Source organism: Rhinopithecus roxellana, chromosome 7 (assembly GCF_007565055.1).
Source record: "Rhinopithecus roxellana isolate Shanxi Qingling chromosome 7, ASM756505v1, whole genome shotgun sequence".
Lineage (NCBI taxonomy): Eukaryota > Metazoa > Chordata > Mammalia > Primates > Cercopithecidae > Rhinopithecus > Rhinopithecus roxellana.
In genome coordinates, this window is record NC_044555.1 from 30269606 (window position 1) to 30289573 (window position 19968).

At 41.0% G+C, this 19968-nt stretch overlaps 1 protein-coding gene across 2 annotated transcripts; it reads right to left on the reverse strand.

Annotated features, from left to right (window-relative positions):
• Positions 1 to 9347: 9347 nt before the first annotated feature.
• Positions 9348 to 11497, reverse strand: LOC104670010 (heterogeneous nuclear ribonucleoprotein H-like). Of its 2 annotated transcripts, none has more exons than XM_030934605.1 (2): positions 10195 to 11497; positions 9348 to 10144 (listed from the first exon to the last, which is right to left on the reverse strand). In XM_030934605.1, exons 1-2 carry the CDS (start codon positions 11431 to 11433, stop codon positions 10025 to 10027), a joined length of 1359 nt encoding a protein of 452 aa, XP_030790465.1. In that variant the 5' UTR covers positions 11434 to 11497; the 3' UTR covers positions 9348 to 10024. The 2 variants fall into 2 exon arrangements, with proteins under 2 accessions (XP_030790465.1, XP_030790464.1); XM_030934604.1 differs by having other exon boundaries at positions 9348 to 10896; positions 11036 to 11162.
• Positions 11498 to 19968: the final 8471 nt, after the last annotated feature.

The following is a 19968-nucleotide window of genomic DNA, read 5'->3' on the forward strand; positions in this document are numbered from 1 at the left end:
AAATTCTTTTGGAAGAGTGACTTAAGTACAATATGCTTTTAGAAGAGAAGTTTCCGCCAACATGTAGATGATTGCTATGGGCGCATTTACTGAAAAGAGACAGGTAGCCATTGATTAAATTCAGACTAGTTGGAAATCACGTATGGTCCTGTGGAACCACTTCATAAACCTAAGAGAATTGGTGAGTTGTAGGCTTTTGAAAACTGGCTTCTTTATTTTCCTCCTGGTCATACTCATTTGGATTATTATTATTATTATTATTTTGAGACAGAGTCTCTGTCCCCCAAGCTGGAATGCAGTGACACAATATCAGCTCACAGCAACCTCTGCCTCCCAAGTTCAAGCGATCCTCCTGGCTCAGCCTCCCGAGTATCAGGCACCCGCCAGGATGCCAGGCTAATTTTTTTTTTTTTGAGACGGGGTCTCACTCTGTCGCCCAGGCTGGAGTGCAGTGGCACGATCTTGGCTCACTGCAACCTCCACCTCCCGGGTTCAAACGATTCTCCTGCCTCAGTCCCCCAAGTAGCTGGGACTACAGGTGCACACCACTATGCCTCCCGAGTTGCTGGGACTACAGGCACGTGCCACCATGCCCGGCTAATTTTCTATATTTTTAGTAGAGACAGGGTTTCACCGTGTTAGCTAGGATGGCCTCATCTCCTGACCTCGTGATCCGCCTGCCTTGGCCTCCCAAAGTGGTGGGATTACAGGTGTGAGTCACTGTGCCCAGCCATGGCTAATTTTTGTGGTTTTAGTAGAGATGGGGTTTTGCCATGTTGGCCAGGCTGGTCTTGAACTCCTGACCTCAGGTGATCCGCCCACCTTGGCCTCCCAAAGTGCTGGGATTACAGGTGTGAGCCACTGCGCCTGGCTCATTTGTATTATTTTAACCAATAAGATCACAGTATGCATAAGAGTAGAAAGGAATGGTGATCAGTTGTGTTATCTGAACTGTCCCAGTGCCACTAATCCAATCACAGAGGTGGTTGTGGATCAGACAGAAGTGTGTCAAAAGTACTATGGAATCTCAGCACTTTGGGAGGCTGTGGTGGGGGGAATCACTTGAGCTCAGGAATTTGAGACCAGCCTGGCCAACATGGTGAAACCTCGTCTCTACTAAAAATACAAAAATTGGCTGGGTATGGTGGCAGGCACCTGTAATCCTAGCTACTTGGGAGGCTGAGGCAGGAGGATTGCTTGAACTTGGGAGGCAGAGGTTGCAGTGAGCCGAGATCGCACCAGTGCACTCCAGCCTGTGTGACAAAGCGAGACTGTGCCTCAAAAAAAAAAAAAAAAAAAAAAAAAAAAAAAAAAAAAAAAAAAAAAAAAAAATTGCTGTGAAGAAAAAAAAGATGAGTGTGGTAGTAAAAGCCATAATAAAGAGAAGGGTGATGGAGGAGGGAAAGAGGACTGTGGGGATTTACTATAATTAAATATAAGTGAATGTGTCTAGGTGTGTTTATGGGTGGGAGGAATTGGTATGTAAAGCAGAAAAGCAATGGAGTAGATTATTCCTCAGTTATTGCCATATTCTTACTGTAAAACAAACCACCTCAAAACCTGGTGGCTTAAAACAACGTTCATTATTTTTCACTCCCACATCTGCAGGTTGGCCGTGGGGTCAGCTGGTGTGGGCTGGGCTCAGCTGGGGTTGGCTGGAAGCCCGGGCTGGGTGCAGATCTGCTCCACACACGTTGCTTATCCTCCTTCAACCAGCAGGCTTGCCAGAACATGCAATTCCCAGGGCGATGGCAAGCAAGGGGAAAAGTAACCCAGCTGCGCAAGCACATTTCAAGCTCCTGCTCGCATCACTTTGGCTTCATATCCCTTTGGCCAAAGCGAATCACATGGCTGAGCCTGAAGCCTAGGAGTGGAGAAACAGACTCCACCTCTAACGGGAAGAACTGCAAAGTCACCAGGCAAAGGATATGGATATAGCAAGGGAGAAAGAGATGGGAACAGTAATGTGATGCACCCCAAACGGGACTCAATCAGCAAAGGGAGAAAGGCTGTTTTTTTCCCCCCTCATTAGAAGGCAAATTGTTTCAATTATCTGTGTTTGAAGATTTACACTTTCCTTTTTTTTTTTTTTTTTCAAATGAGCTTATGAATACACTGCCAGACAACATCTTTCTGGCCCACAAAAAAGAGACTGTCCTTCATTGCCAGCCCTATCCTTTCTGCCAAGCCACTTCACATTAGAGGCAGCATAGCATGAAGAGAGGCAGTGCAGTGTAACGATATAAAACCATTTAAATTCTAGTTTCATTCCTTCCTAGCTGTGTTATCCTGAGCAAATCACTTAACCTGTGCCTTGATCTCTTTACCTGTAAAATGGGGATGATAATAATAGCACCCACTGCACAACTGTGAAGATTAAGTGAGGAAACTTATAACAGTATTTGGCACATAGGTAGTTCATATGGTTAGGCTGTGTCCCCATCCAAATCTCATCTTGAATTGTAGCTCCCATAATTCCCATGTGTTGTGGGAGGGACCCGGTGGGAGATTTTAAATCATGGGGACGATTTCCCCCCATACTGTTCTCATGGTTAGTGAATAAGTCTCACAAGATCTGATGGGTTTTTTTTTTTTTTTTTTTTTGAGACAGAGTCTCACTCTGTTGCCCAAGCTAGAGTGCAGTGGCACAATTCCAGCTCACTGCAACCTCCACCTCCTGGGTTAAAGTGATACTCTTGCCTCAGCCTCCCAAGTAGCTGGGATTACAGGCGCCCGCCACTACACTGGCTAATTTTTGTATTTTTAGTAGAGACGGGGTTTCACTATATTAGCCAGGCTGGTCTCAAACTCCTGACCTCAAGTGATCCGCCCACCTCAGTCTCCCAAAGTGCTGGGATTACAGGCATGAGCCACCGTGCCTGGCCCGATCTGATGGTCTTATAAGGGGAAAGCTCTTTTGCTTGGTTCTCATTTCTCTCTTGCCTGCCTCCTTGTAAGACATACTTCCTTGGTCTTCTGCCATGATGGTGAGGCCTCCCCAGCCATATGGAACTGTGAATCCATTAAACCTCTTTCCTTTATAAAGTACCCAGTCTCGGGTATGTCTTTATTGGCAGCGTGAGAACAGCTACTACAGTAGTACTACGTAAGTGGTCATTATTATTATTACTCTTATGAATTCTAGGAACCCACAGCTCTAAGGCCAAGTGGTGGTTTAAGCTATCTTCAGCATGGCCCTGCTGAAAGTTTTTAAGCATTGGCTTATTTTTAGTCTTGCTTTCCAAAGGTTCTAGTGGTGTTCATTCAGGCAGTCCATGGGCCAATAAAAAGAAGATGCTATTTGAATTTTACCAGATTACAGGAATCAACTCAATTAATAGAGCTCATTGATTTCTAATTCTTAATTCATTTACACTAATATTCTCATTTCATGGGTGAACAGTTCCCCTAGTTATATTCATGCTTTTAATTTTATTACAGGTGTTAACATTATCCTCCTGATACTTTTCTATGGCCTTGCTCCCTCAGGCTATGTTTTCAGATTTTATAAGCTAAAAAGCTCAGCGTCGGATGATGTATGGCATGGAGGCCTTCTAGGGAGCTCAGTCCTCCCTAGAAACGTTGCAAGTCCTCATTAATTTGACTCCACTGATTTTGAATTTGTGATCGTTTACACAGAGGGTAAATGAGAAGTTCTCGGTGTTATTATAGGAGAAAGGTACTGCGCTCAAATTTTGTGAAGTTAAACTCAATATGTAGTTCTAGATCTGAAATGAGGGGATAAAAAAGGAGGCTGGCGTGGTGGCACACACCTGTAATCCCAGCACTTTGGGAGGATGAGGCAGGAGTTCAAGACCAGCTTGGCCAATATGGCAAAACCCCATCTCTACTAAAAATACAAAAATTAGCTGGGTGTAGTGGCTTGCATCTGTAATCCCAGCTACTCGAGAGGCTGGGGTAGGAGGGTCACTTGAGCCCTGGAGGCTGAGGCTGCAGTGAGCCGAGATCACGCCACTGCACTCCAGCCTGGGTGACAGAGTGAAAAAAAAAAAGGGGGCAAAAAAGTCCCAGATCTTTGAGGAAGATTTGGCCCAATTTCAAGCTTGGACATGCACACAGCATGTAGAAATAGGAAATACAAACTGTAAACCACTCTGAGAATGAAGCAAAGTGACTTAAAAAACTTTTTAAATTTTAATTTTGTTTAAAGTTCCGCGGCCAGGCTCAGTGGCTCACGCCTCTAATCCCAGCACTTTGGGAGACTGAGGTGGGTAAATCATTTGAGTTCAGGAGTTTGAGACCAGCCTGGCCAACATGGTGAAACACCGTCTCTACTAAACATACAAAAATTAGCCGGGGTGATGGTACACGCCTGTAATCCCAGCTACTCGGGAGGCTGAGGCAGGAGAATCGCTTGAACCAAGGAGGTGGAGGTTGCAGTGAGCCAAGATTGCACCACTGCACTCCAGCCTGGGCAACAGAGCGAGACTCCGTCTCAAAAGAAAAAAGAAAAGAAAAGAAAGAGAAAGAAAGAAACAGAGAAGAAAGAAAAAGAAAGAAGAAAGAAAGAAGACAGAAAGAGAAAAGAAAGAGAGAAAGAAAGAAAGAAGACAGAAAGAGAAAAGAAAGAGAGAGAGAAAGAAAAGAAAGAAGGAAGGAAGGAAGGAAGGAAGGAAGGAAGAAAGGAAGGAAGGAAAGAAAGAAAGAAAGTTAGTTGTGGGATACATGTGCAGGACGTGCAGGTTTGTTACATAGGTAAACGTGTGCCATGGTGGTTTGCTGTGCCTATCAACCCCTCACCTAGGTGTTAAGCCCAGCGTGCATTAGCTATTTATCCTGATGCTCTCCCTCTGCCTGCACCTCCTCCCCACAAGCCCCAGTGTGTGTTGTTCCCCTCCCTGTGTCCATGTGTTCTCATTGTTCAGCTCCCACTTGTAAGTGGGAATATGCCATATTTGGTTTTCCATCCCCATCAAGAGTCAGCAGGTTGCAGATCTGAGGACCAGTTCTGTCTCAAGACAGCTGGGTTTACTTAGGCATGTTGTTGAGCTTCTCCAACCTTATTTCCTTATCAGTAAAATGGGGATAATTTTTACCCTGCAGAACTATTGGAAGGATTTATTGGAATAATCTGTGTAAAATCCCTGGCATTGTGTCTGGTGAGAAGCCAGAGGCTTATTCCAATAATACTATCACTACTCAAATTATTTTTTGAAACTCATATTTTTTTAAGTGCCTTCAAATTTAGTTTGAGTTATCCTGAAAATTTTCATTAGAGTCATATTTCATTTTAGACATTAAAAAATGCTCTCCAGATTGATCCTTTGGCCTGTTTATCAAACATGGGTGACTTTTGACTACTTCCAAAAATTAAATCATCATGAAAGGACAGAAATGTATTGCCATTCAGGATATTTTAGAAATCACATATCATGGATTTGTAAGAAAACATAACAATATAAGAGTTTCAGTGTGCAATGATTTTATCAGTCTTGGCATTAATGCAAAGCCTCATAAAGAGACTACCTGGAAAGTGCTAGAACTTCTTGGAAATGTACAATCTAGTGGGTTCGTTTTAGAAAACACACACATAATTTTATGGCCTTATCTCATTTAAAGAATAAGCTCTCAGCTATTATCAGAAACATTGGCTTTTCAGTTTAAAAAATGATGTCATTTCCCTGATATCACATTTGGTAAGAAACCAATTTCTATTTCCAAGCATAAGAGGAATTTATAACAGCACAGTTGTTTCCTTTTTATCATTTGATGCAGAAGAGAAATCAAACCTTAAGATAGTCACCAATGGCTGGGTGCTGTGGCTCACGCCTGTAATGCCAACATTTTGGGAGGCTGAGGTGGGCAGATCTCTTGAGCCCAGGAGTTTCAGACCAGCCTGGACAACACAGTGAGACTCCTGTCTCTACAAAAGACAAAAAAATTAGCCGGACATAGTGGCGCACACCTGTGGTCTCAGCTACTCAGGAGGCTGAGGTGGGAAGATTGATTGAGCTCAGGAGGTCCAGGCTACATTGAGCCTTGATTGTATCATTGCACTCCAGTGTGGGCGACAGAATGAGACCCTGTCTAAAAAAACAAAACAAAACAAAACAAAAACAAACAAAAAAAAAACCAGTTGCCAAGAAAATTCTACAACTGCCTAGATTCAAAATATGTGGTCTAGAGAAATTATGCAGGGCATAAAATAACAGCCATTGCATGACCATAAGCAGGAGAACAAGGCTGTCAAGAGGAAGAGCCAAACAACAATAACAAAAAAGCAAAAATGCTTTAAAAAAAATCTTACTGTGTTTGATTTTTTTTTCTTTTCTTTTTTTTTGTTGAGATGGAGTCTCTCTCTGTTGCCCAGGCTGGAGTGCAGTGGCATAGTCTCGGCTCACTGCAACTTCTGCCTCTCGGTTCAAGCCATTTCCCTGCCTCAGCCTCCTGAGTAGCTGGGATTACAGGTGCCTGCCATCACACTCGGCTAATTTTTTGTATTTTTAGTAGAGACGGTGTTTCACCATGTTGGCCAGGCTGGTCTTGAAGTCCTGACCTTGTGATCCACCTGCCTTGGCCTCCCAAAGTGCTGGGATTACAGGCGTGAGCCACCGTGCCCAGCTTTGTTTGATTTTTAAAACAGCTTGATTGAGATACAATTCGTATAACATACAATTCATCCACTTGAAGTGTACAAGTCAATGGTTTTGAGCATATTCACAGTGTGCAACCATTACTACCATCTCATTTTAGAATATTTTCATCGCCCCCCAAAAAGTCCTTTAGCAGTCATTCCCCATTGTCCAACTCCCTGTGGACAAGGTTTATCTATGTTGTAGCATGTGTCAGTACTTCTTGCTTTTTATACCTGTTCATTCATTAGTTGATGGACACCTGAGTTGTTTCTGCTTTTTGGCTACTGTGAATAATGGCACTATGAACGTTCACGTACAAGTCTTTGTGTGAACATGTTTTCATTTCTCTAGGGTATATACTTAGGAATTTCTGGGTCATGTGGTATTTAATAACTCATTACTATTTTCAGGAACTGCCAAGCTGTTTTCCTTAGTGGCTGCACCATTACATTCTCACCAGCAATGGATGAGGGTTCCAATTTTTCCACATCTGTTTGATTTTGCTTTAAATCAAACTTTCGAGACTGCTGACAGCTGATCCAGGATGTTAAGATGGAAAGAAATAGAAAGAGATATACCAACCATATAAAGTGTTTCAGGGCTGCTGACAGTGATGTGAGCCTTTTGGATGAAGAAGAGTTAGGATAAAAACTTGTTAAATAAAATATTTTAAACGTTATCATCAACCAAGATGCTTGTCATTGCCTGTCCTTTTGTACTTATTGGAAAAGCAAGACCAACTGTGTGTCTCCATCCTGGGCAGCAGGCATACTCACATGTACCGATTTAAATCAAGGACAAAACAATTGTAGGTAACTACAATTGAGAGAGAAAATGGAGAACTATTTAGGATATTATTGCAATTTGTTGTATTATCAAGCCAAATTTCCAACCTCACCTCCTCCATGGTCTCCCTGAAAATTCCATTCCAGCAACTAGTCCTTCTGATGACTCTGCTGTCACATTTACCTCTAATGTTTTGGCTGCATCTCCTGCCTCTGTATACACAGCCTTTACTCCTCAGATGACTCATTTTGCATGTTTTGACATATACTATTGTCTTTTGTAGTTTTTAAACTTTTGATGCACATATACTTTGCCGCCCTTCATTGCTTCCTGAATGTAGTCAAGCTATTAAACATTTATTAAACTTCCTAATTCATCAAACACAGCTTGGGATTATGATGTGAGAATTTCATAAGTGCACTCAATTTATCTTTGTGGAGTGATTGAATTCTGGAGCATGACATGTAAATTTCAGTGCTATCACAAGATGACAAAACACAAATTTTTCTTTTCACTTTCTGGACCCTGAAAATAAGTTCCTCCCAAATTACCTACTTTTAAAATAATATACCAGTTTCAGAAATGCAACACACACTAGCATCAGAAATAAATATTGACATAAACTGACACCTAATCAAATGTCTGATTCATCCTTTACATGATTTATTTCCCATTTGAATGTACATGTCCACTGTATGTGCGCACGCACACACACACACACGCACGCGCGTGCTATCCACACAACTCGTACGAAACTTGACCTGTCGATATCTGCCTGTGAGCATTAAAAACTTGTGCAGCAACAAAAAACAGGAGTTGCTGCTTTCACAAAAGCCTGAAAATCTATTTCCAGGAGTAGGAAGATAATAATCATCTTCCCCAACCCAGTGGGAGATTTTATTTGCAGCTTTTTATGCTGCAGAGCTTATGAAATAAAATAATAATGCAACACAGTATACTTTGGTTTTATATAGCACCTTTCATCCAAGGAGCTTAGAGAAACTTACAAACATTACTTATTCACCATCATAAATTTTTTTATTGAATTAACAAGATAGTCTACCATACAAAAGTTTAAAGTAATAAAAACAGCCATATTTTATATAACGACTATTCCAAACATATCCAATTTCCATTTTCTTGACTTACATGAAATTATTCAGCCTCTCATTAGTTTCAACCTCCAGGAGATAAGGCAACAATGAACTGCTGAAGTGTATAAATAAAAAAGAATAATTCAGAGCTCATGTCGCATTTGTCTTCCTCCTGTCTAACTGAGAGCTACAATTCTGAAGAAGGAAAAACCCGTGATACATTTCACACCTTGCCAATCCTTTGTGTATCTCACATTTTAGGACAACCTCACTAAGCCTGCAACCGGGTTTGAGATCTTGGAAGGAAGTTTCTGCTGGCATAAGTAGAGACATATTCCTGGGACTCTACATGATGCTTTTATGGCCTTACCATTGGTTCTTTGATCCTGATGTTGCAGAGCCAAAATTTGCTTAGGTCGAGTGTTTATGCACGTAGAGGATGGAGGAAAGAATATTTTACCAGCTAAGGGAAACTGTAATAAAGATACTTGAGAATGCTGATTTATACAGTATAATTTCACAAGAGGCCTTCTTCTCAGTGATTCCAATCTACCCCTAGGATTCTTAAGACCTGGTACTGGGGCTCCAGTAATCTCCATGGGTGTTTTCTTCAAGTGGGTCATAGCCATTCTAAAGAATTGTTTCTTAAATTAGCATAAAACAAGACAATGTTCAAAATTAATATTAAAATGATAGCATTGTCTTAGCACTGCTTATACAGCAATATTAAAATGATTTTTATGGGGAAAGTAGAAGCTTCTATACCTGGGTCACCCTACCTGCTACCCCAGACGTTTGCCCTCTGTATTTTTATTTGTGGTCTGTTCATTGGGAAAACTTCTGACCTATTTGGATTTTTTTTTTTTTTTTTCAGTTTTTAAAAGGAGGATTTATTTGACAAGTTTCACTTAGCGCAATATACCTAAAAGGAAGTCACAATACAATGAAAGATTTAAATCAAGGCCTCAGAATTTCATACAAACACCAAGACCAAAATCCTAAAGTACTGGTATTGCGTCTCAAAATTTTCCCATTAACTTAAAAAAAAAAAAAAAAAAAGAAAAGAAAAAAAAGCTTAAACTTACGTGCCTTACAGGTTATTAAATGAAACTAGAATTAACGAACATGCCAAAATGTTTCACCTTTAATTGTAGACATAGCTCCTATATTGAGTTTTACAAAAAAAAAAAAGCATGTCTTTCAACATGCATCCAAACAGTGTTCAATGTAACGTGGCAAAGGGCAACATTTAACATAATTCAACTGCTTTTACCTAAATACGCTTACTGCTTAAGTACATCCTATAACTAACTTGAGAAAAGCTGGAACTTAAGTTTAACAGTTATAGTTTACTCAGCTTCACTGTTACATCCTAGATTGAGTATTGTATTCAAAAATACTGGGCCTTAAGTCTTCATAACAATCCTGATTTCCACTTAGAGTAAACATAAATCACAAGCTTGTATTGCAGAAACTGTTAAACTGAAGTTTTTTTTCTTAAAAAAAAAAAAAAAAGTTGACCAAGAGTCAGTGATCAGGATAGATCAATTACATTCCCCATCCACCACTTATACTGGACATGCTAGACATCCCTCCCATTCCGTTCACGCCCATAGATGCACGGCTTCCACTACTGTAGTAGCTGCTGTTCATTGCTCCTTGGTTACCTAAGCAATGTTTGATTGAAAATCACTGGAGTTTTCCTGTAAAACTTGGTCGTATCCACTCATGCTGCTCTGGCCACCATAGCCGCCTCCATAACCACCACTCAGCTGCTGGCTGGCTGGGCCACCGTAACTGGACTGGTTTGACAAGCCCATGCCTCCCATCATTTGGCTACCATAAGCACCACCGCTTGCTCCTGCTGTAGAATTCAAGAAGAGTTCTACATATCTGTGTTGCATATTTGCTTTGTCTTTTGACATAGCTGCCACGGCATCTTCGTGAGTTGCAAACTCGACATCTACTTCACCAGTTACTCTGCCATCAGGACCAATTTCAATGTGTACTCTCACAGGATTGAGTGGTGAAAAAAAAATATAAATGTCATTCTCAGTAGCTCTGTAAGGTAATCCACGCATGTGTACACAGTGTCCTGTTGTGCTCTGGAAAGTAGAGCCACCATCCCCGTATCTGTGATCAGACATTCCTGAAAAACAGTAATTGAGGTCTCTTCCAAATCTATCTGACCCAAATCCATAGCCATCATTATAGCCATTGTAGTCGTCATAGCCTCCATAGCCTCCACCATAAGCACCGCGCCTCATCCTCTCAAAGCCAGCTCCTCTGCCAATGCTGTTATACCCTCTGCCAGCCCCAGGTCTGTCATAGGGACCTGGCTGCTGCATGGCCATAAGCTTTCGTGGTGGATCATAATGAGTTCTAACTTCAGCTCTACTGCTCTTAAAGATCTCAATATACCTGTGCCCTATTCTTTCCTTGTGTTTCTTTAGAGCCTTTTCAGCTATTTCCTGTGAAGCAAACTGCACGAAGGCCTCCCCCGTACTCCTCCCCTGGAAGTCCACCGGCAATGTTATCCCATTTGGCACGATTTCCAACCCTGAGAAGAACTGAACAATTTCTTCCTTGCTACATCCAAAGGGAAGTCCTCTAAGCCGTACAAAGCCATCATTGGCCGTGTCAGGACTATTTGGACCAGTATGCTTCAACACCCAATCCATTTCAAAGTTGTTTGACTTGAATACTTCAACATATCTGTGTCCCATAGTTTCTCTGTCTTTTTTCAGGGCCAATTTGACTTCATCTTCTGATTCAAGTTCAACAAAAGCCTCGCCACTTGGTCTGCCTTCTCTGGTGTAGATGAAACAAATACCTTGAGCCCCATTTTGAATTTTGCAGTCAGAAAAAAACCTCTGCACTTCATTGGCCGAGCAAGACCAGGGCAAGCCCCGGACCTTCACCACGAATCCCTCTCTGCCTTCGGTGCCCAACATCATCGTCTCTTACGCGGTCCGGCGTCGAAACAAACCAGAAACCCGACTTCTGCGTGGCTAAGACTAAATGCCCTATTTGGATGTTGAACTCGATGCTAAGTCTAGGCCTGAAACTCTGAAATTGTTTTATAATGACACATTCATGAGACTGTAGGCTCTTATAAATAAACGCCAAGGCAAATGTTTATATGAATGTCTGCTTTAACTAAGTATGATAGGTGGCTTAAACAACAGAAATTTGTCACAGTTCTGGAGACTGGATGTCTGAGATTAGGGTGCCAGCATGGTTGGGTTCTGGTGAGGGCTGTCAAACTGCCATGTTCTCATTGTATCCTCCAAAAGAGATTCACCACAAAGGACATTCTAACTGAATAAAAATAAAAATGAAATATCAAATTTGTAGGGTGCTGTCAGAGCAGTGCTTAGAGAGAAATTTATAGGTATAAATGCTTATTTTAGGAAAAAAAAGAGAAGGGTTTAAAATCAATGATCTAAATTTCCACCTATACAAAGTCAGAAAAAGAAGAGCAAACGAAATTCAAAGGAACTGAAAGAGGCCGGGCATGGTGGCTCACACCTGTAACCCCAGCACTTTGGGAGGCCAAGGCAGGCAAATCACTTGAGGTCAGGAGTTCGAGACCAGCCTGGCCAACATGGTGAAACCATGTCTCTACTAAAAATACAAAAAAATTAGCTGGGTATGGTGGTGCACGCCTGTAATCCCATCTACTCGGGAGACTGAGGGACGAGAATCGCTTGAACCTGGGAGGCAGAGGTTGCAATGAGCCAAGATCGCGCCATTGCACTCCAGCCTGGGTGACAGAGCGAGACTCCACCTCAAAAAACAAGCAAACAAACAAACAAACAACCCAGAAACTGGAAGAAAGGAAATAATAAATATAAGAACAGAGACCACTGACCATCAATAAACAATTAGAAATTGAAATTCTAAAAGCTACAGTTTACAAATAGCAACAAAAAACTGAAATATGTAGGAATAAACCTAACAAGTGTGCAAAACCTCTGCACTAAAAATGGTAAAACATTATTGTGAGAAATTGAAGAAGACATAAATAATTGAAAAGAAATAATATGATTCTGGTTTGGTACATTCAATATTGTTAAGATAGAAATTCTCCTTAAATTGATCTATTGATTCAATGTAATCTCAATCAATATCCCAGCAGGCTTTTTAACAGAAATTGATAAATGATTTAAAATGTATCTGATAAATGATTTAAAATACAAAAGGACCAAAAATAGCCAAACAATTTTGGAAAACAAGAATAAACTTTGAGGTCTTACAGTACTGATGATAAAGCTACAGCTATGAAGGTAGTGTGATATTGGCCTAAGGATAGACATGTAGATCAAAGGAACAGAATATGGAGTCCAGAAATAGATCTATACATATATGGTCAATTGATCTTTGAGAAAAGTGACTAGGTAATGCTGGAACAACTGACTATCCATATTTTTTATTTTATTTTATGCATTTATTGATGTATTTATTTATTTAGAGATGGAGTCTCGCTCTGTCACGCAGGCTGGAGTGCAGTGGCGCAATCTCAGCTCACTGCAGCCTCTGCCTCCCAGGTTCAAACATTCTCCCGCCTCAGCCTCCTGAGTAGCTGGGATTACAGGCATGCGTCACCACAACCAGCTAATTTTTTATTTTTAGTAGAGACAGGGTTTCACCATGTTGGCCAGGCTGGTCTCGAACTCCTGACCTCAACTAGTCCACCAGCTTCTCCCAAAGTGCTGGGATGTCAGGTGTCTGGCCTATCGGTGTTTTTCAAATAGACTTCAGTGCTCACCACATATAGAAAAATTAACTGCAAATGCATGATGGATCTAAATGTGAAAGTTAAACTATAAAATGTATAAAAGACAACATAGGAGAAAATTATACACCTTGAGGGAAGAAAATACTGCTTAGGACACAAAAAGCACTAGTCATAAAAAGAATTAGCAAATTATACTTCAAAATTTAAAACTGCTGCTATTTGAAACACATCTTTGAGAAAATAAAAAGGCAAGCCACAGGTTAGGAGAAAATATTTACGATTAATATATCTGACAAAGAATTTGTATCCGGAATATATAAAGAAGTCTTGAAACTCAATTATAAGAACAATAACAAACCAAATTTGCCAAATGGGGAAAATGTTTGAATAGACTAAGAATTTCACTCATAAGCATTTATACAAGAAAAAGAATATGTCCATGTAATGCCCTCATACATGAATTTACTCTATTCATCATAGCCGAATGGTGGAAATAAGTCAAAAGTTCACTAACGGGGAATGGATAAGCAAATTGTGATATATCCATGCCATGGAATACTACTGAGCAATAAAAAGGATGAACTATTGATACATGCAACAGCATATGTGAAACTCAAAATTATTTAACTGAGTGAAATAGACACATGATTTCATGTACGGGACATTCCAGATCAGCCGAATCTAATCTATACCAACAGGAAGCAGACCAGTGGTTGCCTGAAGCTGAGGATAGAGGGGAATTAACTACAAAAAGGCATGAAGAACTTTCAACGGAGGATGGAAATGTTCTATATCTTAACTGTGCTGGTGGTTATTGGTTATACGAGTATAATCAATAACAATTATCAAAACTCATCAAATTGTACACTTAAAATGGGCACATTCTATTGTAAGTTACACGTCAATAAAGCTGCTATTAAAAAACAACAAAGCGGCGGGGCACAGTGGCTCATGCCTGTAATCCCAGCACTTTGGGAGGCCAAGGTGGGTGGATTACTTCAGGTCAAGAGTTCGAGACCAGCCTGGCCAACATGGCGAAAACCCTGTTTCTACTAAAAATACAAAAATTAGCCAGATGTTGCGACTGGCGCCTGTAATTCCAGCTACTCAAGAGGCTGAGGCAGGAGAATTGCTGGAAGGCAGGAGAATTGATGGAATCCAGGAGGTAGAGGTTGTAGTGAGCCTAAATCACGCCACTGCACTCCAGCCTGGGCAACAGAGTGAGACTCTGTCTCAAAAAACAAACACAAACAAACAAACAAAACAACAACAAAGAGTTTGTGATGGGTTCGCAATTTGTCAGCTTGCCTGAGTTGACCCACACTTCCCCATATTCCCCTTCCTGTGTGTCTCCAGTAAGTGGGAGCCATAAGAGAGATTCTTGTCTGAGATTTGGAGGCTGGAAGTGAAACAGCAGCTATTTTGTAAATCACATGTATTGTCACTTGTCTTCTGGTTCACCTTGTTGGTGTGAGGCAGTGGCTGCAAAGCTCCATCAAAGTCAGGGGCAACAATAACTAATCTGGTGATATGGTTTGGCTCTGTGTCCCCACCCAAATCTCACCTTGAATTGTAATAATCCCCATGTGTCATAAGAGGGACCCTGTGGGAGGTAATTGAATCATAGGGGCCGGATTTTCCCATGCTGTTCTTGTGATAGTGAGTAAGTTTCATAAGATCTGATGGTTTTATGAAGGGGAATTCCCCTGCACATGTTTTCCTGGCTGCTGCCATGTAAGATGTGCCTTTGCTTTTCCTTCATCTTCCACCATGATTTTGAGGCCTCCCCAGCCATGTGGAACTGTGAGTCCATTAAACCTCTTTCCTTTATAAACTACTCAGTCTGGGGTGTGTCTTTATTAGCAACATGAGAACAGACTAGTAATACATGTAGGTTTCAGTTGGTTCTCACAGGCTTCAACTTGTTCTTGTGGGCTCAGACTTACCTATGCTCTTTCTTACTTCATATCCATCTTCCCTTGCCGACTGCTTGCCTTGTGGACTTGAATTTCCAGCATCAGATGTGAAGACAATAACCTTACAGAGACTTTTTACCATCTCCTACCACCTAAGGTTAAATCCTTGTAGCAAATTCATGTGTGTGTGTGTGTATAAAATAACATGTATATTATATATATATATATATATATATATATATATATATATTATTTTTCCTGATGGTTCTGCTTCTCTGATTTAATCTTGACTGATAAAGCCCCTTTAGGAAGAAAACTTTCTTCAGCCTCTGTTTCATTGTTATTACACATAATATGTTCCTGGCTGGGCATGGTGGCTCACGCCTGTAATCCCAGCACTTTGGGAGGCTGAAGCAGGTGGATCGCCTGAGGTCGGGAGTTCGAGACCAATCTGACCAACGTGGAGAAACCCCATCGCTACTAAAAATACAAAATTAGCTGGGCATGGTGGCGCATACCTGTAATCCCAGCTACTTAGGAGGCTGAGGGAGGAGAATCGATTGAACCTGGGAGGTGGAGGTTGCAGTGAGCTGAGATCGCACCATTGCACTCTAGCCTGGACAACAAGAGTGAAATATATATGTGTGTGTGTGTGTTCCCAAGGAAAAAATGTGTAGTACCACTATAAATGTGTATTATGTAAAAAGGAAAATAAAGGAAATATCCAAAAGCTGATTACTACTAGAATCATTGTTTGTTTATTTGACTTCTACTTTAATTCTTCCCTCCCAAAAATATATGAATTGATTAACAAAAAGAGACAAATATAATCATGAGGAAATGATTGAGACAAAAGGGGAGACCACAACTATGCCAATAATGAGGGCCACTGTAGCTACTGGGATGGGGGAGGGTGATCTGAGCTCTCTGGTAGCTAAGGCCCAGAAAGGAAGAAAACAAAAATATTTGGTTAATATAGATAAACTTATTCACATTAAAATAAGGAAGAAATACTCATAACTATCACAGTCTTTGTTTCTACAACTGGTCACATGGTCATAGCTGGTGTTTATAACTATCTTCTTCCACTACTCATCACATCTTCCTTTTGCCTTCAGCAAGCTCCTCAGCTGGTCATGGTTCTTTACCTGCTAGGGTTTTTCTGATGCCAGGGCAAGGTGTCTGTAACAAGGAGCCCTGACCATCAAGGTCAGAAGTGACAAAAGCTGATACAAGTTTCCAGCAGTTCTCACAGGCTCCAGTTTTTGCTTATGGGTTCAATCTTTTCCTTCATCTTCCTACACTTTACATCCATCTTCCCTTCCCCACTGTGGACTTCAAGCTCCAGCACAAAGCCTCAGAGAGACTGCTTAACCAGCTCTTACCATTTTGTAAGGTCAAATTTCTGTAACAAATACATAATAAATAGATATCTCCTAGTGGCTCTGCTTCTCAGATCGAACCCTGACTGTTACACAAAACATTATAAATATTCTCTTTAAACTTAAGACAGAAAAGGATCTCCACTATCACTACTTTATATAATATTGTATTAATGATTCTTGCCAGTGAGTTAGGAAAAGAAAAATAATTAAAATATTTAAGAAACAAAACTTGTTGGCCGGACGCGGTGGCTCGTGCCTATAATCCCAGTACTTTGGGAGACTGAGGCGGGTGGATCACCTGAGGTCAGGAGTTTGAAACCAGCCTGGCCAACATGGTGAAACCCCATCTCTACTAAAAATACAAAAAATTAGCTGGGCATAGTGGTGGGTGCCTGCAGGTGTAGTGGCAGGCACCTGTAATCCCAGCTACTCAGGAGGCTGAGGCAAGGAGAATTGCTTGAACCCGGGAGGTGGAGGTCGCAGTGAGCCAAGATCGTGCCACTGTACTCCAGCCCAGGTGACAGAGTGAGACTCTGTCTCAAAAAAAAAAAAAAAAAAAAAAAGAAACAAAACTTGTTATTTGTAGATGATAAAATTATCTTTATAGAATTGACAAACTATTAGAACTAATGAGATTGTTCAACAAAGTTGTTAGATGTAAAATTCAAATACAAAACCATTTGCCTTCTTCCATACTAGCATTAAAAAACTAAAACGTAGGCCGGGCGCGGTGGCTCAAGCCTGTAATCCCAGCACTTTGGGAGGCCGAGACGGGCGGATCACGAGGTCAGGAGATCGAGACCATCCTGGCTAACACGGTGAAACCCCGTCTCTACTAAAAAAATACAAAAAACTAGCCGGGCGACGAGGCGGGCGTCTGTAGTCCCAGCTACTCGGGAGGCTGAGGCAGGAGAATGGCGTAAACCCAGGAGGCGGAGCTTGCAGTGAGCTGAGATCCGGCCACCGCACTCCAGCCTGGGCGACAGAGCCAGACTCTGTCTCAAAAAAAAAAAAAAAAAAAAAAAAAAAAAAAAAAAAAAAAACTAAAACGTAATTTTGATGGTTTTTTTTTTTTTTTTTTTTGAGACGGAGTCTCGCTCTGTCACCCGGGCTGGAGTGCAGTGGCCGGATCTCAGCTCACTGCAAGCTCCACCTCCCAGGTTCATGCCATTCTCCTGCCTCAGCCTCCTGAGTAGCTGGGACTACAGGCGCCCGCCACCTCGCCCGGCTAGTTTTTTGTATTTTTTTAGTAGAGACGGGGTTTCACCGTGTTAGCCAGGATGGTCTCGATCTCCTGACCTAGTGATCCGCCCGTCTCGGCCTCCCAAAGTGCTGGGATTACAGGCGTGAGCCACCGCGCCCGGCTCTAAAACGTAATTTTGAAAAGGATAACATTTAAAATAGCTAGAGAAGGAAGGTTCTTTGAAATAAATTTAATAAAAATATCTCATAGGATTTTCATAAAGAAAATTATACAATTTTATTCATTTATTTATTTGTTTATTTTTATTATTATTATTTTTTGAGACATGGTCTCGCTCTGTCGCCCAGGTGGGAGTACAGTGGCATGATCTCAGCTTACTGCAACCTCCACCTCCCAGATTCAAGCGAGTCTCCTGCCTCAGCCTCCCAAGTAGCTGGGATTACAGGCATCTGCCACCACGCCCAGCTAGTTTTTAATAGAGATGGGGTTTCTCCATGCTGGCCAGGCTGGTCTCGAACTCCTGACTTCAGGTGATCCTCCTGCCTCTGCCTCCCAAAGCGCTGGGATTACAGGCACAAGCCACCATGCGCAGCCGGAAAATTATGCAATTTTAATGAAAGATATAAAAGATGACAAAAAATGGTAAGCTATCCCATATTTGTACATGAAAATTTGCAGCATCATAAAGATATACAGTCTCCCAAAGTTGATCTATAAATTCAGTGTACTTTCAATCAAAATCTCAACAGGATCTTTCAGGGAACTTGATCGTCTCAACCTAAAATCCATAAAAAAGGTAGAGGACCAAGAATAGCCATTGAAATCTTAAAGAGGAAAAGGGAAGATTTGTCTTTCCGATATTAAGCCTATTATAAAGCTGCAGTAATTAGAAGTACTGTTATTGGTAAAAGTCTAAAAAGGATGAACTATTCATTAAATGGTGCTGGAACAATTTGCTAGATATAAAAAAAAATTTTTTTTTGACGTTATAATCAAACCTCACTCTGCACCAAAAAAGAAATAATTCTGGTTAATTAAAGACCTCAGTGTGAAAAGCAAAACTTTGAAATGTTTTGATATATTAGACTGTTTTAAAAATGTTTTAACTTTTGTATGAAGAAGACGCAAAAACAAAATGACAAGCCAAGCCATATCATGTTTTTAAAAAAGTTTTTACCTTTTAAAATATTTATACTGAAATATTTATGAAGTTATGTGATATCTGGAACTTACTTCAAAATAACCAGGAAGCAAGGAGAGGGATTGGTGAGGTGTGAGGGTTGAGAGGAGGGCTGGGGATTAGGTTGGGTATAAATCAAACAAGATTGGTTATGATCATTGTTAACGTTAGATGATGGGTACCCAAAGGTTCATTATACAATTCTTTCCACTTTGTTGTATATTTGAAAATCTCTATTTTAAAAAGTTTTTATAAGAGACAGGAAAAAACAGATGATGCCTAAGAACAAAGTCCAGATGCAGACTGGCAGAATATTTTTGTAACACATCTAATTAACAGAAGGCTGGTAATCTCAACTTACAAAGAATGTTAGTAATATATCAGTAACAAAATGACAATCAGTCCAATAAAACAATGGCAAAAAGGTCTGAATGGGCAATTCACAGAAGAATAAATCCAAGCGGGTAACATATGAAACATGCTCAAAGTTCAGATGTTCTTATAGTCAGAAAAATAGAATTTCTTTTCTTTTTTTTGAAAAGAGTCTCGCTCTGTCACCAGGTTGGAGATCCTCTTTTTTTTTTTTTTTTTGATAGAGTCTCACTCTGTTGCCAGGCTGGAGTGCAGTGGCATGATCTTGGTTCACTGCAACCTCCGACTCCCTGGTTCAAGTGACTCTCCTGCCTCGACCTCCTGAGTAGCTGGGATTAGAGGCATGCACCACCAAGCCCAGCTAATTTTTGTATTTTTAGTAGAGATGGGGTTTCACCATGCTGGTCAGGATGGTCTCAATCTCTTGACCTCGTGATTTGCCTGCCTCAGCCTCCCAAAGTGTTGAGATTACAGGTATGAGTCAGCACGCCCGGCCAGGAAAATATAATTTAAATATCATTTTACCAGGGCCAGGCATGATGACTCATGCCTATAATTCCAGCACTTTGGGAGGCTGAGACGGGCAGATCACCGGAGGTCAGGAGTTTGAGACCAGCCTGGCCAACATGGTAAAACCCTGTCTCTACTAAAAATACAAAAATTAGCCAGGAGTGGTGGCGGGTGTCTGTAATCC

Coding starts and splice junctions, on each gene's coding strand:
- LOC104670010 (XM_030934605.1), bottom strand. CDS start 11,433: ATGATGTTGGGCACCGAAGGCAGAGAGGGATTCGTGGTGAAGGTCCGG. Junction 10,145..10,194: donor AGAGCAGCATGAGTGGATAC/GACCAAGTTTTA, acceptor AAACATTGCTTA/GGTAACCAAGGAGCAATGAA.